General features: G+C 62.4%; 1 protein-coding gene across 8 annotated transcripts; it reads right to left on the bottom strand.

Moving 5' to 3' along the window:
* Positions 1–328: 328 nt before the first annotated feature.
* On the bottom strand, positions 329–26,611 carry GATAD2B (GATA zinc finger domain containing 2B). Of its 8 annotated transcripts, none has more exons than XM_090127173.1 (12): positions 26,489–26,593; positions 16,943–17,105; positions 12,429–12,758; positions 9,141–9,270; positions 8,894–9,025; positions 8,507–8,638; positions 6,847–7,017; positions 5,300–5,615; positions 4,048–4,250; positions 2,826–2,936; positions 615–732; positions 329–526 (listed from the first exon to the last, which is right to left on the bottom strand). In XM_090127173.1, the coding sequence occupies exons 3-12, from the start codon at positions 12,755–12,757 to the stop codon at positions 393–395; spliced, it is 1,776 nt and encodes a 591-aa protein (XP_089983299.1). In that variant the 5' UTR covers position 12,758; positions 16,943–17,105; positions 26,489–26,593; the 3' UTR covers positions 329–392. The 8 variants fall into 8 exon arrangements, with proteins under 8 accessions (XP_089983299.1, XP_031465569.2, XP_089983304.1 ...); XM_031609709.2 differs by having other exon boundaries at positions 5,300–5,588; XM_090127178.1 differs by lacking the exon at positions 26,489–26,593 and adding an exon at positions 24,510–25,451.
* Positions 26,612–27,117: the final 506 nt, after the last annotated feature.

The following is a 27,117-nucleotide window of genomic DNA, read 5'->3' as shown; positions in this document are numbered from 1 at the left end:
GGGAGGAGGGGGTGATTCCCCCCCCCCCCCCAGTTTGGAAAAAAAGGAAGGGAGGGAAAAAGGCATAAAAAGAAAAAAAAAAAAAGTGGAAGCATCCATCGAGCAAAGAGTGGGGGAGGGGGGCGCCGGGGGGGGGGGGGGGGCAAAATGCGATTAAAAATTCTATGCTTTGTCATTAAAAAAAAAACCAAAACAAACCAAAAAACAAACAGAGCTTCAACCGAAAGCGCTGATAACACAGAGAGCGGCGGCTGAGCGGGGCCCAAAAGGGAGCGACCGCGCAGCCGGGGGGGGGGGGAGAAAAAGGAGGGGGGTCTGGGGGGATTTGGGGGGGGGGTTGTCTTTTTTCTGCCCCCTGTGTGGCTGGGGGGGGGGAGGGGGGGCAGCAGGCGCTATTTCTGTCCGCTGATGGACTGCGATATGGAGCGGGGGGGGATCATGTCCAGGAGGTACTCGCGCTGCCGGTCCGCCAGGCTGGATGCTTTGTGCCCCCCGATGCCCGCGTTCAGATACGCGATGTTGACGCCTGCGTGGGAGAGAAGAAAGGGGGGAAGCGTGGGCTCGCAACCCCCCCGGACCCCCCCCCCCAGGTACCCGAAATAACGGGTCGTTACCTGGCATGCCGAGCAGCCCACCCGCCACCGAGAGCTGCGGCGCCTGCGCGAAGTTGGAGAGCATGGAGCGGGCCGAGGTGGGGATGCCACGCTGCAGGGAGCTCTGGGGCTGCGGAGCCTGTGGGGGGAGAAGGGGGGGCTGTGAGTGGGGCAGCGCCGCCCCGTGGTGCTGAGATGGTTGGGGGTTGGGGGCTGGGGGAGGTCCCACCGACCGCCGGTGGATCATCGGCTGAGCAACGGGCGGCAACGAGACAGCGGTGTGCCTGCAGGGCCAGGAAGGTCAATGGTTGACCAAACGTTGGGCAATGGTTGGCCAACAGCTGACCAACAGCCAGCCACGAGCCAGCAGTGTGCACTCCTGGACAGGAAGGCCAATGGTTGACCAACAGTTGGCCAACAGTTGGCCAATGGTTGACCAAAGATTTACCAAACACTGACCAACAGTTGACCAACAGTTGACCAATGGCTTATGAAAGATTTACCAAACGATAACCAACAGCCAGCCTGAAGCCAGCAGTGTGCCCTCCTAGACAGGAAGGCCAATGGTTGGCCAACAGTTGGCCAACGGGTGTCCAATGGTTGACCAAAGATTTACCAAACACTGACCAACAGTTGGCCAACAGTTGGCCAACAGTTGGCCAATGGTTGACTAAAGATTTACCAAACACTGACCAACAGTTGGCCAACAGTTGACCAACAGTTGACCAATGGCTTATGAAAGATTTACCAAACAATGACTAATAGTTGACCAACAGCCAGCCTTAAGCCAGCAGTGTGCCCTCCTAGACAGGAAGGCCAATGGTTGAGCAACAGTTGGCCAACAGTTGGCCAACGGGTGTCCAATGGTTGACCAAAGATTTACCAAACATTGACCAACAGTTGGCCAACAGTTGACCAACAGTTGACCAATGGCTTATGAAAGATTTACCAAACAATGACTAATAGTTGACCAACAGCCAGCCTTAAGCCAGCAGTGTGCCCGCCTGGACAGGAAGGCCAATGGTTGACCAACACTTGACCAACGGCTGACCAACAGTTGACCAAAGATTTACCAAATGTTGACCAAAAGTTGGCCAACAGTTGACCAACGGTTGACCAACGGCTTACCAAAGATTTACCAACCACTGACCAACAGTTGACCAACAGCCAGCCACAAGCCAGCAGTGCCTGCAGGGCCAGGAAGGGCAATGGTTGAACAATGGTTGACCAAACGTTGACCAAAAGCTGACCAACGGCCAGCCACGAGCCAGCAGTGTGCCAAAAAAGGCCAGGAAAGCCAATGACTGACCAACAGTTGACCAATCGTTCACCAATGGTTGACCAAACATTTACCAACCATCAACCAAACACTGACCAACAGCTGGCCAACATCTGACCAACAGCCACAAGCCAGCAGTGTGCCTTTCTGCCCAGTAAGGTCAATGGTTGACCAACAGCTGACCAACAGCCAATCACAAGCCAGCAGTGCACCTGCATGGCCAGGAAGACCAATGGCTGACCAATCATCAACCAAACATTGACCAGCAGTTCACCAATGGTTGACCAAAGGCTGACATACAGCTAGGCACAAGCCAGCAGTGTGCCCTCGTGGCCAGGAAGGCCAATGGTTGACCAACAGTTGACCACATGCTGACCAATCGTTGACCAACAGCTGACCAATGGCCAACCAACATTCAACCAACAGTTGGTCAATGGTTGACCAGTGGTTGACCAAACATTTACCAATGACTGACCGACAGTCGACCAATGATTGACCAAACGCTGACCAACAGTTGACCAAGAGACAACCAAGAGTCGACCAACAGCTGACCAATGGTTGTTCAACTGTTGACCAAACATTTACCAATGACTGACCAACAGCTGACCAACAGTTGACCAAGTGTTGACCAACAGACAATCAAGAGTCGACCAACAGCTGACCAATGGTTGATCAAATGCTGACCAATGGTTGACCCATGGTTGTTCAACTGTTGACCAAACATCTACCAATGACTGACGACCAACAGTCGACCAACAGCCGACTAAATGTTGACCAACATCTGAACATGGGGAAGATCTTCCATGCCAGATGGGAGCAGAGCCGCACGGAGCCCCGCAGGGTGGGTGGGGGTCTCCAACCCACCTGGGTTTGTACATAACCAGCTGCAGGGGGGTCAGACCCCCACAACTGCACACAGGACACCCCCAGCTCGGAGCCCCGCTGCCGCTCACCTGCCGGAGCGTGTGGTGCCTCATCATGTTCTCTTGTTTGCTGACGCTGGAGACGGCCGGAGCCGCGGTGGGGGACAGGGCTGCCTGCTGCTGCAACCTCTGCTCGATTTCCTGCAAGAACGCAGCAGCAGCACCCTGAGAGCTGGAGCAGCAGGGCTGAAGCTCACCCCCTTTCCCTCCAACACGGGGGAAGGGAGCCCACCCACCCCCCCTCCCCAGCTCTCGCAGTGCTGTGCACCCAGGGCTCTGCTGCAACCCTCAGCACAGCCCTGCAGCCCCAGGTCGGCTCCTGCTGCAGAGCTGAGCAGACCCAGCCATCAGCAGCCGCCTTCCCTTCGCCTTCAGCTCCCCGGGTTTCACTTCACACCGTTCACCGACGACAATTCGGGTTTGTTTCACCCCGGGGCCTCCCAGCAGGTTCAGCCACGCCGTTTCGCTGCAGGGATTCGCAGCCCCCCTCCCTCCCCAGCCACGTGAGCAGGCAGAAAGTGCTTCAGTGCCCCCCCCCCCCCCCCCCCCCCCCCCCCCGCATCCCAGGAAGCCACAGCCCACGCGGGGGGAGCAGCAGCTGCCCTGACTCAGCCCTCAGCCCCCCGCTGCTGTCAGCGGTGTGGGCACCAGTCCAGCAGGAACACGTGGGAAGGGGGGGAAGGCAGAGCTGCTCCGCCACGAGGACGGCTGTTCGGGGCCAGCAGCAAAAGCTGGGCGGCCACAAGGGTGGGCAACCCCACGGAGGGGCAACCCTAAGGGAGGGCAACCCACAGGTGGGCAACCCCAAGGGTGGGCAACCCCAAGGGTGGGCAACCCAAGGGTGGGCAACCCCATGGAGGGGCAACCCTAAGAGAGGGCAATCCCAAAGGTGGGCAACCCCATGGAGGGACAACCCCAAGGGTGGGCAACTCCAAGGGTGGGCAACCCTACAGAGAGGCAACTCCAAGGGTGGGCAACCCCATGGAGGGGCAACCCTGAGGGTGGGCAACCCCACAGAAGGGCAATCCTAAAGGTGGGTAACCCCAAGGGTGGGCAATCCCAAGGGTGGGCAACCCCAAAGGTGGGCATCCCCATGGAGGGGCAACCCCAAGGGTGGGCAACCCTACAGAGGGGCAACCCAAGGGTGGGCACCCACAGCTCTTGCAGAATGAGGGACCCCAACCCCGGGGGAAGCACAGCGGGGGGACGGAGCGGAGCAGCAGCGCTGCAGCTTTGCTCGCCATGCGCTCACCTGCTCCTGCTGCAAAGCTTTCACGAAGGCGTTCTTCAGCCTGTTGGTGTGCTCTGCCTTCAGAGCCTTCTTCTGGTTGGACGTCATGCACTGCTCGCAGAGGATCTTCCCGTTCTTCTCCTGCTTCCAGTGCGGGGTGAAGTCGGTGTGGCACTGAGCGCAGACGAAGGGCTCCACGCGCAGGAAGGACGCGCAGCTCTTCCCTGAGAGCAGATTTGGGGTGAGGGAACGGCCCTGCTGCTCCCACCCGCAGCCCCACAGCACAGCGAGGGGCTCAGGGTGCTCAGAGCTCACAGTGCTCAGAGCTCACAGAGCTCACAGCGCCAGGGCAGGCAGTGCAGAGGGCACTGAGCCCACACTGCTGCCTCCTGACGGCTCTCCCATCTCCTCCTGCTGCCCCCACGTAACCCAATTTGCTCCCTTCTGCCACCGGCGACTCGTCCAGTTCCCATAGAAACTGGTGGCAGAGCCCCAAACTGGGGCGAGGTGCTCACAACCAGCCATGGGGAGGGGATGGCAGTGAGGCACACAGCCGTGGGGCTCAGAGGGTTTTGCATGTGGGCTCCCCACCATTCGGGCTCAGCAGATCCCTGTGCCTCCTGCCAGGCGGGTTGCACCGGCTGCACGGCTCCAGGGCACAGCTGGGGCTGTGTGCATGCAGCACTGCAGGGCTGGGAGCTGCAGGGGGGAGGAACGGCTGTGTGTGAGGTGGGTGGTGATGGGACAAGGGGGAATGGCTTTAAAGTGAGCCAGGGGAGGTTTGGGTTGGATGTGAGGAGGAAGTTTTTCAGCCAGAGGTGGTGAGGCACTGGAACAGGTTGCCCAAGGAGGCTGTGGATGCCCCATCCCTGCAGGCATCCAAGGCCAGGCTGGATGTGGCTCTGGGCAGCCTGGGCTGCTGGTTGGTGACCCTGCACACAGCAGGGGGTTGGAACTGCTGGTCACTGTGGTCCTTTGCAACCCAGGCCATTCTAGGATTCTGCGGGTCTCTATAAGTCTTGATGGGTCTCTATGTGTCCCCGTGGGTCCCTATGGGGGATCTATGGGTCCCTATGGGGATCTGTGTGCCCCTGTGTGCCTCTCGGCAACCCTGCACCCAGCAGGGGGCTGGAACTGATGATCACTGCAGTCCTTTTCGACCCAGGCCATTCTATGAACTGCTCAGAACCTGGCTGCGGGTTTGGGGGGGTCTGCAAAGCAAGAAGGGAAGCCGGGGGAGGGGGCACAGGCAGAGGAAAGCCCCCAGGCTGACCTTGGCTATCGATGACGCTCTGCACCACCTCCTCCAGCCCCACCATGTAGATGAACTCGCTGTTGGCTGCGCTGGGCAGGAAGTGCAGCAGCGGCGCGGGCGGCTTTGGGGGTGGGATCTCCAGCAGGGTTTTCTCCAGCTGTTTGCGCAGGGCCAGCTTGGCGGCTGCCTGCGAGTTGGCGGCGTCGCTCAGGGCGCTGGGGCTGGGGAGCGGGGAGGAAACCCGGTTCACGGTGCCAGGCTGGATGTGAGAGGCAAGGTTCATGTAGATGGCTGAAGACGACGTACGCTGGCAAGGAACAGAAGAACTTGATTGCTGGAGAGGAAGAGCAGAGCGGGATTAACGCCAGGCTCGGCCCTAGGATGGACCTCCTGTGCTGGGGCTGGAGCAGCTCTCGGCCCCTCACGGAGCTGCCTGCACGCTGGCACACTGAGCCCGGCACACAGCGGCACAGCACCACTGGTCCAGGCACCCAATGCTGCTGTGGGCTGGACGATGTGCCGGCAGCCCCCATTTTGCCCCCCCTGCCATCCCTCCTGTGCAGGAGCTCCACGCGCACCAACCCCCTCCTCCCTGGGGGTCCTGGTGGATGGTGAGCTGGGTACGAGCTGGCAATGCAGCTTGCAGCCCCGAAGGCCAACTGTGCTCTGGGCTGCATTAAAAAGGGGGGGGCAGCAGGGAGAGGGAGGTGATTGTCCCCCTCTGCTCGGCTCTTGTGAGGCCACATCTGCAGTGCTGCATCCAGACCTGGGGCCCCCAGCACAGGAAGGACGTGGGGCTCTTGGAGCGGGGCCACAGGAGGGCACTGAGATGTCAGAGGGCCACTGGGATGGCGAGGGGGCTGAGCAGCTCTCCTGTGAGGAAAGGCTGAGGGAACTGGGCTTCTTTAGCTGGGAGAAGAGGAGGCTGCATGGAGACCTCGTTGTGGCCTTCAGTACTTGAAGGGAGCGGATGAACAGGAGGGGAGCGGCTGTGTGTGAGGTGGGTGGTGATGGGACAAGGGGGAATGGCTTTAAAGTGAGCCAGGGGAGGTTTGGGCTGGATGTGAGGAGGAAGTTTTTCGGCCAGAGGTGGTGAGGCACTGGAACAGGCTGCCCAAGGAGCTGTGGATGCCCCATCCCTGCAGGCATCCTAATGGCACCCCATGGATCCTAATGGCACCCCATGGATCCTAATGGCACCCCATGGGTTCTCCGTGCAGCCTGGGCTGCTGGTTGGTGACCTGCACACAGCAGGGGGTTGGAACTGATGGGCATTGGGGGCCTTTGCAACCCAGGCCATTCTAGGATTCTATGGGTCCTAATGGCACCCCATGGATCCCTATGGCACCCCATGGGTTCTCCGTGCAGCCTGGGCTGCTGGTTGGTGACCCTGCACACAGTAGGGGGTTGGAACTGCTGGTCACCGTGGTCCTTTTCAACCCAGGCCATTCTAGGATCCTATGACTCCTGCATTTAAACAGCATTCAGCTGCAGCCTCTGCTCCCCCCGTGCTTCCCAGCTCCCCCCCGTGGCCAAACCCCCCAGAGCCCAGGGTGGCTCCGTACCGGCTGGTAGTTGATGGCTGGATTCATGCTTGGAGTTGTAGTGCGGATGAGGCCAGGCTTAGGAGGAACGCGCTGCCCCTGCAGCTGGGCAGGGTTTGGAGCAATCACACGCTGAGACATAAGCATATGGGGCAGGGTCGTGTTTGTGGCAGACCTAATGACACTGTGACCCTGCAAGGGGGAAACGGGAGTTAGGAAAAGGACTGGAGGCAAAGGGAGCATCAGGGTCTGCGACAGCAAAGCAGCTGCACCTGCGTGCAGTGCAGCCACCCTCACACTGCTCTGAGGACTTAGCTCTTCTTCTAGTTGTTCTCTGCTGCAAATAATCACATTTCTTTGGCTTGGAACAAAGGAGCCCGAAGGCAAGGAGCTCATATGGCTGCAGAGGGGTGAGAACTGCGCCTGAATGGGGACAGGGCTGAGCACTGCCCAGCACGGCACCCAGGGGCAGCAGGACGGGGTGGGGTGATGCTCCAGGTGCACTCGTGGCACCAAACACACACAATCACACACACACACACAATCACACACACAATCACACACACAATCACACACACAATCACACACACAATCACACACACAATCACACACACACACACAAAATCCAGCCATGCTGATGTGATCAGCGTGCAGAAACGCAGGGCTCTCCCAATGCAGAGCTCTGAGCTGCAGGGATGAGGGCTCCGTTTTCCTTCCCAAAGATCCCAAACCTTCAGCTGCCTCCCATCCGCCCGCCTCTCTCGTTCCTCCCCTCCCCTTTTTGAAAACTTGAGATGAAGTTCTGCATTGTCACACGCAGCAAATCTTCACAAAGGCTGCACAAACAATGCGTTTCCTCTTCCCCCGAAGCCCATTTCCTTTACCAGCCCCATCCCACTGCGAAGCCACAATAGACTTGACCCCACCATCGTTGCCATAGCAAAGAAAACAAATGCCACAAACAAAGGAGATGGTTAATGGAGGGAGCAGTGATCGGCAGAGCCTTTGGCCGAGGCAGGAGGGAGGGAAGGCAGGAGGGAAGGGATCGCCTCCCTGCGCCCCGCACACCTCCCCATCGCTGCTGCACCACCAAAGGGACACAGCTGCCCACCCTGGGGCTGTCAGCCCCGAAAAGCTGCGTGCTTCCAGCCCGAGGGGTGGGCTCAGAGCTCATCCCATCGGGCTCCCATTTATGGGACCCCCAGGACACGGGAAGGCTGAGCAGACGCACCCTGCTCTGCTCTGCTCCGCTCCGCCCGGGGCGCCTCGCAAAGAAGGCAAACGTTTCCATTCCACACTTTGCATTTTTCTTCTCCCCTTCCTTGGGCCGATCCACACCGCAGCTCAGCTGACCAAAAGCTGAGCAGCTTCTCCCGCAGCCCCACAGCTCCCACCCCGAGCGGCAGGCAGCTTTCCCCAGCATCCCCAGCACCAGCAGCACCCAAGCGAGCGCTGCTGTCCCCCTCGAGCTGCGCTGCTCAGCATCCCCACAGCACAGAGCAGCACAGGTCTGCTGCAGCCCTGCCCAGCTGCTGCCCACTGCTGCCATTCCATCCCCTCTGTGGCCGCCGTCCTGTGCAGTGCAGAGCAGTGCTGACGCCCGCAGCTCAGATCACTGACAGCACGGACACGAAGCGCACAGAGCTCAGCCCGGTGCTGGAACCGGGTCAGGGAGGCTCACCTGTAATGTCCTTAAGTTCTGAGGCTCGACCCCCTGAGCTCCAGGCCTGGAGGGCAGCTTGGACAGTCCCTGCTGTCCCACGTGAGCAGGAGATGGCTGGACGATGGACGCTGCATTCTGGACAACCGGAGTCTGGACGGAGAGGAAACAAACAGCGGCATCAGTGTGAGATGCCCGAAGGGGAAATCCATCGGGACTGCAGCAATCAATGCACATCCAGTGCTGGGGACGCAGAGCTGCAGCACCCACAGACCTCACGGCAGCAGGACAGCTGCACCACGGGAAGAAAAACGTGCAGCACAGGGAGGCCTGAGCACCACGAGCCGTCGGCTGCTCCCAGGGCCCCGCGCTGCACCGCCCCCCACCCGGCCCCACGCTGAGCTGCACCTTCTGTACCACGTTCTCCTTCTGCAGCTGGCTCTGCCTCAGCTTCTTCAGCAGCACGAGCCTGGCCTCCTCCAGCCGCAGCTCATCCCGGAGCTGCTTGATGAGCTGCTGCCTCTCCTCTATGCTCTTCCCCTGGGAGGAGGAGGAAAGTCGGTCAGAGCCGGGGAGCGGAGCTGTGCCCCAGCGCTGAGAGCAGCGGGGAGCACAGAGGTGGGGGAGCAGCTCTGCCGAAAGCGGGATGCCTCACCTTGAACATCTCCAGGTTGGCCGCCTTCAGCCTTTCTTCCATGCGAGAGCTGGAGCGGGGGCTGGAGGCCTCGTTGTCGGACAGGACGATGATGTCTGGGGAAGGGGTGAGCCGGCCCCGGTCCTGGTCACTGCCAGCAGAAGGGAGAAACGGGGCTGAGCTGCACGGCCGGGAGCACAGCAGCCACAGGGGGCCGTGACCCCACAGCCCCCCCCTGCAGACCCTCTGCTAAGGGCGCCTGTAAAGGTGAACGTGAACGAGAGCTCTGCCCACAGCCAAAGCCACGACCTCAAAAGCAGCAGTGACAGCACCCCATAATGGGGGAACAAAACCCAGACGGATGCTCTCACCCAGCAGAGCTGTGCAGCCCAGGCCGCAGGGTGGAGAAGCCCCCTCCCTCATGACCCCCAGGCTGGGCTCCTTCCAGCCCCACACACTGCAGCGTCGGGGTGCTGGGAGCACTGCGAGAGCTGGGGCAGCTCTCAGCTGCAGAAATGCACCCAGCGACGGGGCTCCAAGCATCCACCCATGGGATGAGAGCCCTGGGAGCATTTGGCAGAGCCCGAAGCGCCGCTCTGTGCGGGCAGAGCCCTCAATGACCCCTTTGTGGGCTGCGGCGCACGGAGCACCACGTGAAGGCTCTGCCCCCGTGGGCTCTCAGCACTGCACGCAGGACGTGGAGCAGAGGCAGCCCAGAGCTCCCAGCCCAGCAGCAGCAGCACAGTGGGGTGCAGCCTCCGCTGGGGAGCGCGGCCACGGAGCACCGCTGTGGGAGCCGCCTGCCCCATTGCAGCCATGGGGCACCCGAAGGAGGAGGCAGCCCCCAGCAGCTCCACGGAGCTTCGAGAGCAGAAGCTGCCCCAGGTGAGCCTTCCCACTGCAGAGTGGGGCTCATCAGGACAAGCCTGCACACGAGACAGCTGCGAATGAAGCCGTCCCCGTGCCAAGCAGGAACTGCAGCATCTCCTGCCCCCCCCCCCCGGCGCAGCCTCGGGTGTCAGCGACCCCAGCGATGCGGCGCCAGGCTCTGCTGTGCACCCAGGGACCCCCAGGTGGGGGGTGCAGCCCTGTGGCTGCTGCTGCTCTGGTTGGAGAAGCACCCAGACACGGCCGAGCTGCCTTATTTACATTCCGTTGCGTTAAAAAAAAAAAAAAAGAAAAGAAAAACACAAAGGTTGGCTTCTGAAGCCAGAGCGGGGAAAACGGCCATCTGCAAGGGATTGCTGAACGTGGCGGGGCTGTTTTATTTACTTTTGTCAAAGCAGGAGCGTAATTACGGCACCACTGCTGGCAGGAAGCTGTGGGGAGGGAAGCAGCCCAGCGCGGTGACCCCATGTGCAGCAGGAGCAGCGAGTGCCTCACCTCTGCTCATGGGGAGGTTTCTCTCCGTGTTAATTCACAACTTCCAGCAAAAAAACTTCCGCTGGTCCTTAGGGCAGCCCTGCTGCAAACCTGCACGTCCCCAGAGCCGTCCTGCAGCACATCTGCGATCCCAAAGCTGTCCTGCAGCACAGCTGTGTGACCCCAGAGCCGTCCTGCTGCAAACCTGCATGACTCCAAAGCTGTCCTGCAGCACGGCTGTGTGACCCCAGAGCCGTCCTGCTGCACAGCTGAGCGTCCCAGAGATGCTCTGCTGCCCCACTGCACGTCTCCACAGCTGCCCCGCTGCATGGCTGCATCCCCAGAGCCGCCCTGCTGCACGGCTGCATGTCCCCAAAGCTGTCCTGCTGCACGGCTGCATGTCCCCAGAGCTGCCCTGCTGCACGGCTGCATCCCCAGAGCCGCCCTGCTGCACAGCTGCATGTCCCCAAAGCTGTCCTGCTGCACAGCTGCATGTCTCCAGAGCTGCCCTGCTGCAAACCTGCATGATTCCAAAGCTGTCCTGCAGCACGGCTGTGTGACCCCAGAGATGCTCTGCTGCCCCACTGCATGTCTCCAGAGCTGCCCTGCTGCACGGCTGCATCCCCAGAGCCGCCCTGCTGCACAGCTGCATGTCCCCAAAGCTGTCCTGCTGCACAGCTGCATGTCTCCAGAGCTGTCCTGCTGCACATGTGCCCACAGAGCTGCCCTGCAGCACGTGTGACCCCAGAGCTGCCCTGCTGCAAACCTGCATGACTCCAAAGCTGTCCTGCTGCACAGCTGTGTCCTCGGAGCTGCCTGTGCACCATGCACGTCCCCAGAGCTGCCCTGCTGCAAACCTGCATGACTCCAAAGCTGTCCTGCAGCACGGCTGTGTCCCCAGAGCTGCCCTGTGCACCACTGCACGTCCCCAGGACCCCCATCCACCCCCAGCAGCAGAATGCAGTGCAGGACAGGTGGGATTTCAGCCCCACCCCACAACCTGCCCGCTCCCATCCCACACACTGTGCTGGGCTCCCCGTCCCAGCTGCCCATGCAGAGGTGTGACAGCACGGTGAGGCTCCTGGAGCACAGCACGAGGGATCCCTGCATACCTACAGGGTTACCCCGCCTCTGCCTGCTGCTCCACGGTGCAAACGGAAGGGAATCCAATCATTCAGCCTCACCTGCACAGCTCTTCCCAGTTCACAGGGCGACAACCCAACAGCACAGACGGCCCTAAAGACCACAACCCCAGGAAGGGAAGCAGCCCCAGCTCCCCCTGCACCCCAAAGCCACCGGGGATGCCAGCATCTGTCTGCAAGAAATCCTGCTCCCGTGGCTGCGGGCTGCAGCTCTGCTGGGAACCAGCAGCTCCGTGCAGCTCAGCTTGGGGCAGAGGCGTTCCGTGCCCGGCCACACACCCACAGCTCTGCCCCTGCCCCACTGCCAGGCCCACAGCTTCCAGTCCAACCAAAATCCAAACCACTTCCATGTGTTCCACCTCCACCCCAAGGCCTGAGGGCACACGTGAGGGGCTGCAGCTGAGACCCTCAGCTCGCCGCATGAAGGCACGGCACGCATGAAGGCACGGCATGAGGAGCACCAAGGTGCCCTGGGGGCACAGTGCCGCCCCGTGGGCCATCAGCTCCTGCTCCAGTCGCCCACCCAAACAGGGACGGGTCCCCCCAGGGCTGTGGGTGCCGACAGAACCCGGTGGGTGGAAGCCCTCGCTTCTGCCAGGCGCCCAACAGCCACAGCACTGAGCACGTGGGTGCAGGGAGGGACAGAACCCGTCCTGACGGGGCGCAGTGAGGAGCACAGCAGTAAAAGCAGGAAAGGAACAGCACCGAGCGCTTCCAGAGGCACAGGGAGAGCAGGCTCAGCTCTCCAGCGCTGGGAAGGCCCCACACCCAGCAGCACGAGGTGCTGCTCCCTTTCGGCACCCACCTCCTCCTGGCGCTCATATCCACCGGCTCGTCGTTAATGTTCTCCTTGCCCGGCCTCCCTGCAGTCCTGCCATCCCCATGGGGCCTCAGGCTCCCATTCAGCTTTTCCTCGTACACTTTCACACCATCCTGTTTCACCGGGAGCTCGTGGGGCACCTCGATGCCCGACAGGTCCTTCCTCTTCAGCAGCGCCAGCATCTTCAGCCGCTCCATGGCCTCGTGGCCCTCCATCTTCAGCCTCTTGGCCAGAACGTCGTCCCGCTCGTCCGCCTGGTCCAAGCTCCTCTTCAGGAGGTTGAGGCGCAGAGCATCCTCTGTCATCCTGTCCATCCTGTGGGGCGGAAGGACACGAGGACACCATCAGTGCCGTGGGTGGGGATCCGGACCCAGCACAGCGCTCCGGGATGGGGAGAGCACCCCGAACCCCACAGGATGGGGGTCCCACCCCGAGCCCCACAGGATGGGGGTCCCAGCCCCAGAGCACGCCCAGCTGGCAGAACGAAGCGGGGAGGGGAGCGGCAGCCCCCCCAGGGCTCAGTGCTGCGTGCGCCCAGCCCGGTCCGACCGGCACGCGGAGCCCCAGGCAGCACCCAGCCCTGCGCCCAGGGCACGTCGGCAACCTGCAGGGCCCCACGCTGCCTCCAGCCCTGCACAGAACGGCTCCGTGGCTCCGTGCTCAGCTCTGAGCACAGCAGATGCACCCTGAGATACAGCACAGTGCACCCGGCCATCAGCACGAACACCACGGCTTTTCTCATTGAAAATGAAGAGAATCCCCTCCCGTGCGGTTTTTTGGGGGGCACGCTCCAGAGCAGCACCCCCCGTCCCCACTCCTCTCCTTCCCTTCTGCTCCGGGTGCAGAAATGCCCCCTGGGGGAGCAGCTGAGCCCTGCCAGCTCCCCCAGCACGAGCTGCTGCTCCCAGGGTGCTGGGAGGGCTCCCAGGAAGTGAGGGGTTCCGCTACAGCCAGGCATAAAGCTGGACTTTATGCTCCCTTCCAACCCAACCATCCCATGGTCCTATGATCTTCAAGGACCCTTCCAACCCATCCCATGGTACTACGATCTTTAAGGACCCTTCCAACCCATCCCTTGGCTCTATGATCATTAAGGACCTTTCCAACCCATCCCATGGTCCTGTGATCTTCAAGGACCCTTCCAACCCATCCCATGGCTCTATGATCCTTAAGGACCTTTCCAACACAACCATCCCATGGTCAAGTGATCGCTGTGGTCCCTTCCAACCCAACCACCCCACGGTCCTATGATCATTAAGGACCCTTCCAACCCATCCCATGGTCCGATGATCTTTAAGGACCTTTCCAACTCAACCATCCCATGATCCCATGATCTTTAAGGTCCCTCCCAATCCAACCATCCCATGGCATTATGACCTCCAGGGACCCTTCCAACTCATCCCAGTGTTCTATGATCTTTAAAGACCCTTCCAACCCCACCATCCCATGGCTCTATGACCTTGAAGGACCCTTCCACCCCATCACCCTCCTGCTCTCCGATCCCACTGCTGACGGATGCCCACGTGCACTGGACAGGAGGATGAGGCCACAGCCCCTCGGGCACCCCTCTTCCCACATTCCCAAGGTGGGCCCTGCCGAGCTCTGAGCCACCAGACGGAGCCCCACAGAGCCAAATTTCTGCCAGGAAAGCACTGCTCATCTCAGCTGCAAATCCCTGCAATTCCACACGCAGAGCACAGGGGGTCCCAGGGGGTTCAGCACCGCGCCAAGAAACCAACCTCAGGGGTACAAACATCACTTCTGGACGATGCAAGGACGCAAAAAACGGCACCAGAAGGGCCCTCAGTGCCCCCCCAGCCCCACCAATGCACAGCCCACCCTGCAGCACTGGGAAGCCCTCTGCTCACCAACACGACGCCTCGGATGGAAGCATCACGCATGGAGCACAGAGGGCTGAGGGCCACCACAAGCCACAGCCGACCAGCTGAGCATCACAGCATGGGAAATTAAATGGTGTCCCAACACCTGGTGGGGATTCACAGCCCCTGGGTCTGTGTGGGGTGGGGAGGCGGGGAGGGGGAGCTGAGAGCTGGGATGGGGGAGCTGGGGTGAGGAGACGGGACTGGAAGCCAGGATCAGGAGCTAGGATGGGGAGCTGAGAGCTGGGATCAGGAGATGGGAACGGGAGCTGAGAGCTGGGGAACTGGGATCAGGAGATGGAAATGGGAGCTGGGATCGGGAACTGAGAGCTGGGAGCAGGAGCTTGGATGGGGAGCTGAGAGCTGGGAGCTGAGGAGCTGGGATCAGGAACTGGAAATGGAAGCTGGCATCAGGGAGCTGAAAGCTGGGATGGGGAAGCTGGGAATGGAAGCTGGCATCAGGAGATGAAATCGGAAGCCAGGATGAGGAAGCTGGGAACAGGAGCTGGGATGGGGAGGGGGCTGGGGATGGGGGGCTGTTTCCCCCTCTCTGGATCTCAGGCTGCACAGAAGGCACTGCTGGGGGAGCAGCAGCAGCACTGCACGCTCAGGTCGCTCTGCAGCCTCCAAGATAATAATAGCAATAATAAAAAAAACAGAAACAAAATTCTCAAATGGTGGCAAAATCCCCCCGGAGGGGAAACAAAAGAGCTCCAAACCACACGTTTGGTTCCAGGCTCGGCGCAGAGTTGCCATCACCTCCCAGCGCAGCTCCGTGGGCGAGCAGCTCCTGCAGCAGCGGGGTCAGAGCAGCCCCAGGCTGCAGGAGGAGGAGGAGGAGGGGGGGGATGAAGGCTGCGGGGGCTCACGGTGCTGGCTGCAGGTGGAGGGGAGGGCAGAGCTGTGGGCACGGAGGCCGAAACCTGCACGCTGCGGGCTCTGCGCTGCGCTCGGGGCGGTTTCGCTGCTCCGTGCTGAAATACAGGTTTGCCATTCCCAGACAAACAAAGCAGATTTTTCCATCTGCGTTCGACGCAGCGCCCACACGGCCAAACAAACACAGAAATAAAACAACACCTCTTCTAAAAGCTGCAAGGAGCGAGCGCAGCCCCGAAAATTAACATCGTACCGGAGGAGCGAGTCTGTCTAGGAACGGAGAGCAGCAAACGGAGCACGTGGCCGCAGGGACACAGAGCTGAGCTTCACCTGGGGAAGACGAGCGACAGGAGCAGCAGCAAAGCTCCGAGCTGTGCTTCCAACAGGAGCCTGGGATCCCTCACGCTGCCCTGTGGGATCCACGTGCTCAAGGAGGGCTGCTCCATGTGGAGCCCCGGCTCTGCTCCATGCAGGCGCAGTGATGCTGCACGTGGTGATGGTCCCTGCCTGCAGCAGGTGAGCACAAACACAGCAGCACAGCATCAGAGAATGGCCTGGGTTGCAAAGGACCACAGTGCCCATCAGTTCCAACCCCTGCTGTGTGCAGGTCACCAACCAGCAGCCCAGGCTGCCCAGAGCCACATCCAGCCTGGCCTTGGATGCCTGCAGGGATGGGGCATCCACAGCTCCTTGGGCAACCTGTTCCAGTGCCTCACCACCCTCTGGCTGAAAAACTTCCTCCTCACATCCAACCCAAACCTCCCCTGTCTCACTTTAAAGCCATTCCCCCTTGTCCCATCACCACCCACCTCACACACAGCCGCTCCCCTCCTGTTCATCCGCTCCCTTCAAGTACTGAAGGCCACAACGAGGTCTCCATGCAGCCTCCTCTTCTCCCAGCTAAAGAAGCCCAGTTCCCTCAGCCTTTCCTCATAGGAGAGCTGCTCAGCCCCCTCGCCATCCCAGTGCCCCCCCTCGGGCTCCAACCCCAGCCCTCCATTCCCCACCAGCAATCAGAGCTGAAAACCCTCAACCAACTTTTCACCCTTCTCTCCATATCCAAGGATCTCCACAGCATGGGGACTCCGAGCCAGGCTCAGCACAGCTCAGCCTGGTTCATTGGGGTGCTGTGCCACCAGGGACCCCTCAGCCTGGTTCATTGGGGTGCTGGGACCCCTCAGCCTGGCTCATTGGGGTGCTGTGCCACCAGGGACCCCTCAGCCTGGTTCATGGGGCTGCTGTGCCATCAGGGACCCCTCAGCCAGGTTCATTGGGGTGCTGTGCCACCAGGGACCCCTCAGCCAGGTTCATTGGGCTGCTGTGCCACCAGGGACCCCTCAGCCTGGTTTACTGGGGTGCTGTGCCACCAGGGACCCCTCAGCCTGGTTCATTGGGGTGCTGGGACCCCTCAGCCTGGCTCACTGGGGTGCTGTGCCATCACAGACCCCTCAGCCATGGGACGATGCCCGCAGTGCAGCCGTGCTGCAGCGCAGCGCTCACCACTGCGCACCAACAGCTCTGCCAGCACCATCCTGGCGCAGGGAGCAGCAGCAGCACGGAGGAGCAGCTGAGCTCTGGCTGCTGCTGTTGGGCTGCCAGAGCAGCACAGCCTGCAGCTCCAAACTCACCCACCCACGACCCCACCGAGGCCCGACGCAACCCGGCGTCGTAAAGCGCGCTTCCACGCGGCGCCGCGCACAAAATGGCTGCGTTCCCATGCGACGCTGTAAAAAGGATAATCACCTAAAAAGGTAATTACGACTTAACGGCCGGGCGGACGGAGGGGATCCGTGGAGCGCGGGGATGGGAGGAGGCTGCACCTGGAGCTCATTGGGAGCCGTGGCCGCATGCAGGAACGGGGCGCAGGTCGGAGCGCAGCCACGCAGGCCCGGCAGCAGAGCAGAGGCTGTAAAGGAACGCAGATCCCAGCGTAACAAAGGGAGAAGCGCGGGCAGCCCTTCCCAAACGGGCCATGTGGAAAAGTCATTCCTAGGTGGCAGCCTGGGATGCGAGAAAGAAAGACAAAGGACGGGTCCCAAGTGGAGGTGCTCGGTGGTTCCGCCGCGCTGCCGGCACCGGGATGGAGCGGCACCGCGAGCGGAGGCAGCAGCAACGCGGGGAGCAGCAGGAATGCAGGCAGCAGCAGCAACGCGGGGAGCAGCAGCACACGGCGCCCACCCCGGGCTGGCATCGGCGAGGGGCAGAAGGGCTGCTGGAGCACCCATGGGTGCCAAAACCACCCCAGCGCTGCTGCTGGAAACGGCGGCGGAGCAAAAAGCGGCGCCCGGCTGCCACCCGACGGGACTCAGCACTCAGCGGGGGCTGCAAGACGGGGGTGGGGAGGGGGGCACTCGGTCCTGAGAGCGCGTGGAGGTGGGAATTCCGCAATGGGGGCAGGGAAGGGAACGGCTCTGAGTCGGCACGGCGCTGCCAAGGGGGGGCTGAGCAGGGCTGCACCCCAGGAGCCTTTGTCTGGGCAGGAAGAAAAGGGCAGCGCAAGGAATACTCACAGGTACAAAATCCAACCTCCCCGCTGCCTCCTCGAGGTGTCAAGAAAATTACAGGCAGGGAGGGCCCAAAGGGGGGGGGGGGGGCGGGGAGGGGCGGCTCTGTGTGTGTGTGTGTGTGTCTGTCTGTCTGTCTGTCCGTCCCCAGGGACCCGGCGCAGCCCTGTCTCCAAACGGGCACTTGGCTGCCAATCATGCGCCGTGCTGTTATATTAAACAAAAGAAAAAGGGGGATGCTTACTTTTACCCATGATGCCTCGCGGGGCAGGGAAAAGGGAGGGAAAAAAAAAAAAAAAAGAGGGGAAAAAAAAAAAAAGGGAAAAAAAAAATTAAAAAAAAAAAAACCAGTCGCAGCCGGTTTGTAACCTCAGGACATGGAATTATCTCTTTTTTTTTTTTTAAAGTCTGTTGCCGTCTAAAAGTCAGTTCGCTGAGCCCCCTCCCATCCCCCCCCCCCCCCCCTCGCTTTGGGCAGCCCCTGGATCCCGGCCAAACTTTGTCTTCATTCATGAGAGCTCCTTCCCTTCCACGCTGCCTTAACTGCCTTAACTGCTTCGCGTCCGGCACCACCGCGGCCACGGGATGCCAGGGGATGCTATGGGATGCCACGGGATGCTATGGGATGCCAGGGGATGCCATGCACTGCCATGAGATGCTAAGGGATGCCAGGGGATGCCAGGAGCTGCCATGGGATGCTATGGGATGCCAGGGGATGCTAAGGGATGCCAGGGGATGCCATGGGATGCTATGGGATGCCAGGGGATGCTAAGGGATGCCAGGAGCTGCCATGGGATGCTATGGGATGCCAGGGGATGCTAAGGGATGCCAGGGGATGCCATGCACTGCCATGAGATGCTATGGGATGCCAGGAGCTGCCATGGGATGCTATGGGATGCCAGGAGATGCTACACACTGTCATGGGATGCTATGGGATGCCAGGGGCTGCCAGGAGCTGCCAAGGGATGCCACGGGATGCCACGCACTGCCATGGGATGCTATGGGATGCCAGGAGCTGCCAGGGGATGCTACACACTGTCATGGGATGCCACGGGATGCTATGCACTCTCATGAGATGCTATGGGACGCCAGGGGCTGCCAGGAGATGCCACAGGATGCCATGGGCTGCCAGGGGATGCTACACACTGTCATGGGATGCCACAGGATGCTATGGGATGCCATGGGATGCCAGGAGCTGCCAGGGGATGTCATGGGATGCCATGCACTCTCATGGGATGCTATGGGACGCCAGAGGCTGCCATGCACTGCCATGGGATGCTATGGGATGCCAGGGGCTGCCAGGAGCTGCTAAGGGATGCCACGGGATGCCACGCACTGCCATGGGATGCTATGGGATGCCAGGAGCTGCCAGGGGATGCTACACACTGTCATGGGATGCTATGGGATGCCAGGGGCTGCCAGGGAATGTCATGGGATGCCACGGGATGCCATACACTCTCATGAGATGCTATGGGACGCCAGAAGCTGCTAGGAGCTGCCAGGGGATGCCATGCACTCTCATGGGATGCCACAGGATGCTATGGGACACCAGGAGCTGCCAGGGGATGCCATGCACTGTCACGGGAAGCTATGGGATGCCGGGGGCTGCCATGGGTTGCCATGCACTATCATGAGATGCTATGGGATGCCAGGAGCTGCTATGGGATGCTATGGGATGCCAGGGGCTGCCATGCCCTGCTACACACTACTATGCACTGCCATGGGCAGCTATCCATTGCCAGGGGCTGCTATGCACCACCAGGGGCTGCCATGCCCTGCCGTGGGCTGTCACAGGGCTGCACACACGGCCAGGTGCTGCTCCCCCCCAGTCCCACCCGCTGCCCCCCGCACGCAGCAGCACCGCAGCCTCCAGCGCTGGTATCCATGTAGGTCCAGCACCCCACGCATCCCAGCCCTGCGGTCCCCGACGTCCCCATCAGTGGCACTGCACACAGGGCCCGGCATCGCAGCCCCCAGCCCCAGTGCTTCCTATGGATCCCAGCAGCACGGCCCCCCACGCTGACACTCCACAGGTCCCAGTCATTGCACTCCCCATACATCCCAGCACTGGCATTCAACATAGGTCCCCCAGCACCAGCACACCCCACAGATCCCAGCACTGTGGCTTCTGAGGTCCCCATCAGTGCTACTCCCCACAGATCCCAGCTTCACAGCCCCCTCGGGACCAGCACTCCCCGTAATACATCCCAGCATTGGGGTCTTTGAGGCCCCCATCACTGCTACTCCCCATACATCCCAGCACTGCAGCCCCCCCAGCACTGCTACTCCCCACAGATCCCAGCATCACGGCCCCCCAGCACCAGAACGCCCTACAGGTCCCAGCAATGGGGTCCTCGAGGACCCCATCAGTGCTTCTCCCCATAGCACTGCAGCCCCACAGCACCACTACCCCCATAGATCCCAGCAATGGGGTCCCTGAGGTCCCCATCAGCGCCTCTCCCTACAGATCCCAGCCCTGGGGCTCCCAGTGTCCCCAGCACCGTTGGGGTGGCAGCCAGCACTGCAGCCCCAAAGCCGTGCTGTGGCACTCAGCACCTCCAACGCAGCACCGAGCTGAGCCAGGAGCAGCACCAAAGCTCCAAACGGCCGCATCTGTTCACAGCACATCCCCAGTGCATCGCCCCATTTGCTCTCCCAACATCTTCACATCCCCACTCCACGATCCCAGCACCGAGCAGCAGAGGCAGGAGCAGAGGCAGGAGCAGAGGCAGGAGCAGAGGCAGGAGCAGAGGCAGGAGCAGAGGCAGGAGCAGAGGCAGGAGCAGAGGAGCATCACCACCTTCCACGCCAGGTTAGCAGGATCCAACCCCCACCCCCTGCAGCTTCACCCCCAGCACTGCTTTCAGGAGAGCACCTGAGAGACCCCACGGCCAGGACGTGGAAAGGGAAGGGCAGAACATCACCGCGCCCTTCATTTAATTGATTTTAGGGTCCCTTTATGAGGACCCATCCTCTGGGTGCTTCCATTTCCAGGATGAAAAGCCCTTTGACTCCATGTCTGCAGTGCTAACAATAGGCGCTTTGATGCGGCCCCGTTCCCCATCGCAGGCAGGTGATGCAGAGCTCGGGGGTCCCGATGCTGCAGAGCTCTGGGGAGGGGCAGCTCAGCCCCCAGCTGCCCACCGACCACACAGCAGGGATGGGGCTGTGGGGACGCAGAGCAGAGCTGCTGTGCTTCAGCAGAGCAGTGAGGGCTGCAGATACGGAGGGGGGAGCAAAGCAAGGACACAAACAGAGCCACGAGGTGGGAAGATGGAGGCTGGAGGTCCGGGGAGCCCAGCAGGAGCCATGGGGAAGGGGGTGGGCCGGCACAGTATAGGAGGGGAAGGGCGGGGGGGTGGGCTGTGAGGTCCCTTCCAACCCATCCTGTGGCTCTATGAGCTTTAAGGACCCTTCCAACCCATCCCATGGCCCCGTGATCTTTAAGGACCCTTCCAAGCCAACCATCCCAAGGCCCTATGATCTTCAAGGACCTTTCCAATCCATTCCACGGTCCTAAAGGACCTTTCCAACACAACCATCCCACGGTCCTATGATCTTTAAGGACCCTTCCAACCCATCCCACGGTCCTATGATCTTTAAGGACCCTTCCAACCCATCCCATGGCCCTGTGATCTTTAAGGACCCTTCCAAGCCAACCATACCATGGCCCTATGATCTTCAAGGACCCTTCCAATCCTTCCCACGGTCCTATGATCTTTAAGGACCCTTCCAACCCATCCCACGGTCCTATGATCTTTAAGGACCTTTCCAACTCAACCATCCCATGGCTCTACAATCCCTAAGGACCCTTCCCATCCAACCATTTCATGAACCTATGACTTCCTTTAAGGACCCTTCCAACCCATCCCGTGGCTCCATGATCTTTAAGGACCTTTCCAATTGATCCCCCAGCTCTATGATCTTTCAGGACCCCTCCAACACAACCATCCCTTCATTCTATGATCCCTAAGGATTGTTCCAGCCCATCCCATGGCCCTGTGATCTTTCAGGACCCTTCCAACCCCTCAATGAATCCACGACCTTTAAGGACCCCTCCAACCCAACCACCCCCAGCCCTGCAGCCAAGCAGTCCTTACACCTCCCCATCCCAGCCCCCTGCTTCACCCGAACCCCACCGGGACCCACGGACAGCACCACGCAGACAAACAGACCCAACTTCCACCAACGCCTCCCGTCGGGAATCCGGGCCCCAACATCCCCCCCCGGGTGCTGCCAGGCTGGGGACACCCCGGTGCCGGCATCGACGCCGAGACGGAAACACAGCGCCGTGGAGGTGCCAGGCCAGAGCCACGCCGCGCTGGTAGGTATTTAAAGTTGTCAAGGCTCCAAGATTAAATTAGAATCAGGGACTTCAGTAACGAGCGAGTTGAGGAGTGATTCACGGGAGGGGAAAATGTGTTGGGTTTGGACTGACTCGGCAACGAGGGACGATTACTAAGCAACCATTTTGAAACTCTCCGAAAATCCGCAGCTGTGATTTCCATTCACTCCCAATTCCAAGAGCAGCACCTCCACCTGCCCCAGTCGGGCAGCGCGGCTCACCCTGCACAGCCCAGCCGCACACAGGGGACCCTGCAGCCACACGCAGCCACGAGCAGGGCAGCGAAGCGGCCTCAGCCCAGCAGCTCCGGCTCTTTTGTCTTCCCCAGACGGAGCGAATGTCACACGGCTCCAGCAGCGACTCCGCCGCAGACAAAAGGAGAAACGAAGACCCACTGCAGCGAAACAAGTTTGGTCGTTCGCGGCAGGGCCACCTCCTTCCTGGTGCAAACCGCGTTTGGCAGCCGGGAGGAGGAGAGGAGGAGAGGAGGAGAGGAGGAGAGGAGGAGAGGAGGAGAGGAGGAGAGGAGGAGAGGAGGAGAGGAGGAGAGGAGGAGAGGAGGAGAGGAGGAGAGGAGGAGAGGAGGAGAGGAGGAGAGGAGGAGAGGAGGAGAGGAGGAGAGGAGGAGAGGAGGAGAGGAGGAGAGGAGGAGAGGAGGAGACGGCGCGGCTCAAAGCGGAGCTGTCGGCGTCCCGAGGATCCGAGCCACCGAAGTCCTGCAGGGAGAGCAGCGCGCAGCCGAGCCGGGGCTGCAGGGCGCAGCGCAGCCAGGGCAGCAGAGCGAGCTCACGAGGGCTCAGTGTTTTGTCTGCGCTCAGCTCGGCTCTGAGATACGGCACCGCCGCGCCGGGGGCTGCGCTGGGAGCAGGGGGGGCATGCGGGGATGGGGGCACGAGGCTGGGGATGCAGGGCTGGGGGCACAACACAGAGATGGGGGTGGACACAGGGCTGGGGGGCACAACTCAGAGATGAGGGGAGGACAAGACAGAGATGGGGGTGGACACAGGGCTGGGGGAATGCAGGGATGGGGGGCACAACATAGAGATGGGGGGAGGACACAGGGCTGGGGGAATGCAGGGCTAAGGGGCTCAACATAGAGATTGGGGGAGGACACAAGGCTGGGGGGGAGTGCAGGGGTGGGGGGCACAACACAGATGAGGGGTGGACACAGGGCTGGGGGAATGCAGGGGTGGGGGCACGATGCAGGGATGGGGGCATGCAGAGCTGGAGAGGAGGACAGAAGGCTGGGGGCTTCAATACAGGGATGGGGGTATGAAGGGCTGGAAGGATGCAGGGATTGGGGGCATGCAGGGATGGGGGCCGAACACAAGGCTGGGGGGGCACACAACATGGGGATGGGGGTATACAGGGCTGGAAGGACGCAGGGCTGGGGGGCATGACATGAGGCCAGGGCTACACAGGGCTGGGGGGGCACAGCACAGGGCTGGGGGGAGGACACAAGGCTGGGGGGGAGTGCAGGGGTGGGGGGCACAAGACAGAGATGAGGGGAGGACACAAGGCTGGGGGTATGCAGGGCTGGTCGGGGTGGGAGGCAGGACACAAGGCTGGGGGGCACGCAGGACTGGGGGGGGGCAGGACACAAAGCTGAGGGTATCAGGGCTGGGGGGGCACAGAACACAAGGCTGGGAGGATGCAGGGCTGGGGGGGGACACAGGGATGGCCGGGGGGGCGCGGGGCTGGGGACATCATACAGGGTGTGGGGGGCACACAGGGCTGAGCTGCCCCCCATGCTCCAACACCACACGGCGCCCCCCCCAGCACAGCCCATCTGCACAGCCAGCAGCAGCACCGTTTGCCTTGCAGGAAGAGCCAGGAGAAAGGCGTGCAGAGAAAAGGGGAGGACGGCGAGCAGAGCCGGAGCACAACGGCTCCCTTCCAGCCCCAGCACAGCTCTGCCTTCTGCCACGGCTTCTGTGCCACCCCCCCCCCCCCCCCCCGCAGCCTCACAGAGCCCCGCCGATGCTCTGCAGGGCTGCGTTGGGGGGGTTCAGCCCCCCAGCCCCACACCTCCACCCCCATAAGGCTGGAGGTGTCCCAGCACCGCCTGCTGGATTGCAGCGCTCAGCCCTGCGGTGCTGCTCTGCACAGCTGGGAGCCGCTCGGATTGCAGGCACTGCTGGGCATCCTCGGAAGGATTTGGGGCACGTCCTGGGTGCCGCCACCCCAAATCGATGGCCGCCACCCCAAATCGATGGCCGCCACCCCAAATCGATGGCTGCCACCCCAAATCACCACCCGGCCGAGGGCTGCAGAGCTCCAGCTTGGAGCTCACCCACATCCCCTCCTCTCAGCACCAATAAACCCTCGCTCCAATGGGAAACCCCACAGCACAGCACCACAGGAACCACAAGGGATGGGGGTGGGGGGACACGAAGCCCAGCACTGCATGCTGCCCCCCCCAGCCCCCCCCCACGCCCCGTGGTTTTCAGCAGGGCCGTACCTGGGCACACGGTGCTGTGCCATGGGAGCCGAGCTCTGCCTCCAGCAGCACCAACGCCTGCAGCCTCACCCGGGCTGCACCATTCCAGAACTGCATCACCACAACAGCCCGGTTTCAAGGCAACAGCTCCTCCATCACCCACCTCACAGCACAGCCCCCCCCCCTCGCTGCTCCCAAAGGGGTTTCCTTACAAAAGGGATCCCCCCCCCCCGCACCCATCCGTGGGGTTGGGGGTCCCGGGTGGCAGCGCTGCTCCCATTGGGACTCGTTGCTCAGGACTGGGAGCATCGCCGTGGGGCAGCTGAAAGCAGGGCAACGTCACTCTCTGTTCGTCAGATGCCCCCCCCAGCAGCACCCACAGCCCTCAGGGTCGATCCGTGGGGGAAATGAGGCTGACAGAGGGGATCATGGGGTGGGGAGCCGTCGGGGAACAGCGATCCTTAAACACAGGGGGGCAGCGAGGGGAACACAGCTGGGGTGTGCAGCACCACGGCACGGTTTGGGTCGGAAGGGACCTCGAGGATCACGGAGCTCCGACCCCACAAAGCCACCAACCTCCACGTTTCACAGCAGCCCAGGCTGCCCAGGGCCCCATCCAACCTGGCCTCCAACACCTCCAGGGATGGATGCCCATCCACAGCCTCTCTGGGCAGCTGTTCCAGCACCTCACCGCTCTCACAGCAAACAACTTCCCCCTGACACCCAGCTGAAATCTGCCCTCCCTCAATTCCAGCCATTTCCCTCGTCCTGCTCTCATCTCCCCTTCCCAAGCGCAGCTCGGTGCCGCTCACAGCCCTGCCTCGGGTGCAGAGCGGTGCTTCCAGGGGACCCAAAACGCCTCCAGCTCAGCCCCCCCCCGGCAGCGGTGGGGAATGGAAGCGGGGGGAGGCAGAAGCTGGGTCAGGGGGAAGGCAGGGGTTGGGTTCGGGTTGGTGCTGGGGGAAGGCGGGGGTTTGGGGGGGGGGAAGCAGGGGTTGGGTTAGGATTTGTGTGAGGGAGAGAAGGCAGGGGTTGGGGGGGCAAAGCAGAGGTTGGAGGGGGGGAGGCTGTCGGAAGAGGAAGCGGAGCCTGAGAGCAGCGCAGCCCCACAAAGATGGATGCTCCCATCCGCCGCGTCACGTCGGGGCTCACCCAGCGTGTGAGCACAGCGCCGGGCGGGGGCGATGGGGGGGGGGAACCCAGAGCCCGGCCGCTCGGGGTCAGCGGGCAACGCTGTGCGGGCCGGGGGTCCCGCCGCCCCCCGTGGGCAGCACGTGCCGCGGCCGGGCTTCGGAGCAGCGCCGGAACCCGGCGGGCGGCAGCGGCTCCTCGTTCCCCCCCCGAGGAAAACCCCGAAGCCGCCGCGAGGCGAAGCGTTTGGAGCGCGGCTCCCACCGCATCCATTCGCTGCCTCTTCCTCCCCTCCTCCTCCTCCTCCTCCCTTCCTGTCACGGCTCCATCAAAGCCTCCCTTCTTCCCGACCTCCGGGGGAAGGAGCGGCGCTTTTCGGCCGCCCGAACGTCCCCGTCTGCGGCGAACCGGGCGGGGAACCGCGAGGCCAACGGCGGGGGGGGGGCGGACGGCGACCCCGGATCCGGGCTGAGCGGGGCGGGGGGCGGGGGGGAACCGCCGGGGCGCAGCGGCGGCAACAACCGGGAGCCGGGGAACGGGAACGGAGCGACGGCTCTGGGGGGGGGCGCAAAGAACCGGGAGAGCGGCGAACAAAGCGGCCCCGCCGCCCCCCGCGGCCTCCCCCACCCCCGCGCGGGGCCGCAGCCGGGCGGAGCCCAACCCCGCGCCCCGCCCCGCCGCACCGAGCGGGGAGCGCCGCCGACCCCGGGATCCCCGCGCCGCCGCCGCCGCCCCCCCCCCTCCCTTCCCCTCCCCCACCCCCGGCCCCGCCGCCCCCGCACGGCCGGAACTCCCCTCCGCTCCCCCCCCCCCGCTCCCCGCCGCGCTCCCCCGCCGCCCCGCGGCCCCCCGCCGCCCCCGGCGCTCACCTGGCCCGCGGCTGCGGCTGCGGATCCCGGGCCGGGCCGGGCCGCGCGGGCGGACAGACGGCGCCGCAGCCCACAGCCGCCGCGGAGCGCAGCCGGCACCACCACAAACAATGCCGCTGATTGGGCAGCGGCCCCGCCGCGCTCGGCCCGCCTCCCGACCCCAGCGACGACGCCCATTGGCTCGCGTCGCGGACGGACGGGGCGGCGCGCCGATCGCGCTCGCGGATGCCCCCGGCGAGCCCGCCTCCCGCTCCTTACTGGCGGGCGGGGGTGATGATCGGCGCGCGGCGAGGCCAATCGGAAGCCGAGGAGCTTCCCCGCGGGGCGCCTTTAATGGGTCCCGGCGCCTGGACATCCGGGCATTTCGCCGGCCGCTTTATGTGTCGGCGGGCAAAAAAAAAAAAAAAAAAAAAAAGGAAAAAAAAAAAATCGCAAGAACCCTCCGCCCCCGCGCGCCGTTCGCTGGGGACTTTGGGCCCAAAGCGGCCGCCGTACCGCCGGGCCGGGCCCACGTGGCGGGGCTGCACGTGCCCGCGGCGAGGCCGCGCCCGGTACCGGGCAGAACCCGGCGGGCTTCGGCAGCCTCGCTAGGCCTCAAGATGGCCGCCGGGCCGGGCCGCCGCTCTGGC

The sequence above is a fragment of the Phasianus colchicus genome, chromosome 30 (genome assembly GCF_987193195.1).
Source record: "Phasianus colchicus chromosome 30, bPhaCol1.hap1.1, whole genome shotgun sequence".
Taxonomy (NCBI): domain Eukaryota; kingdom Metazoa; phylum Chordata; class Aves; order Galliformes; family Phasianidae; genus Phasianus; species Phasianus colchicus.
The sequence above is the reverse complement of the archived record's forward strand: the minus strand, read 5'-3'. Positions and strand labels throughout refer to the sequence as shown.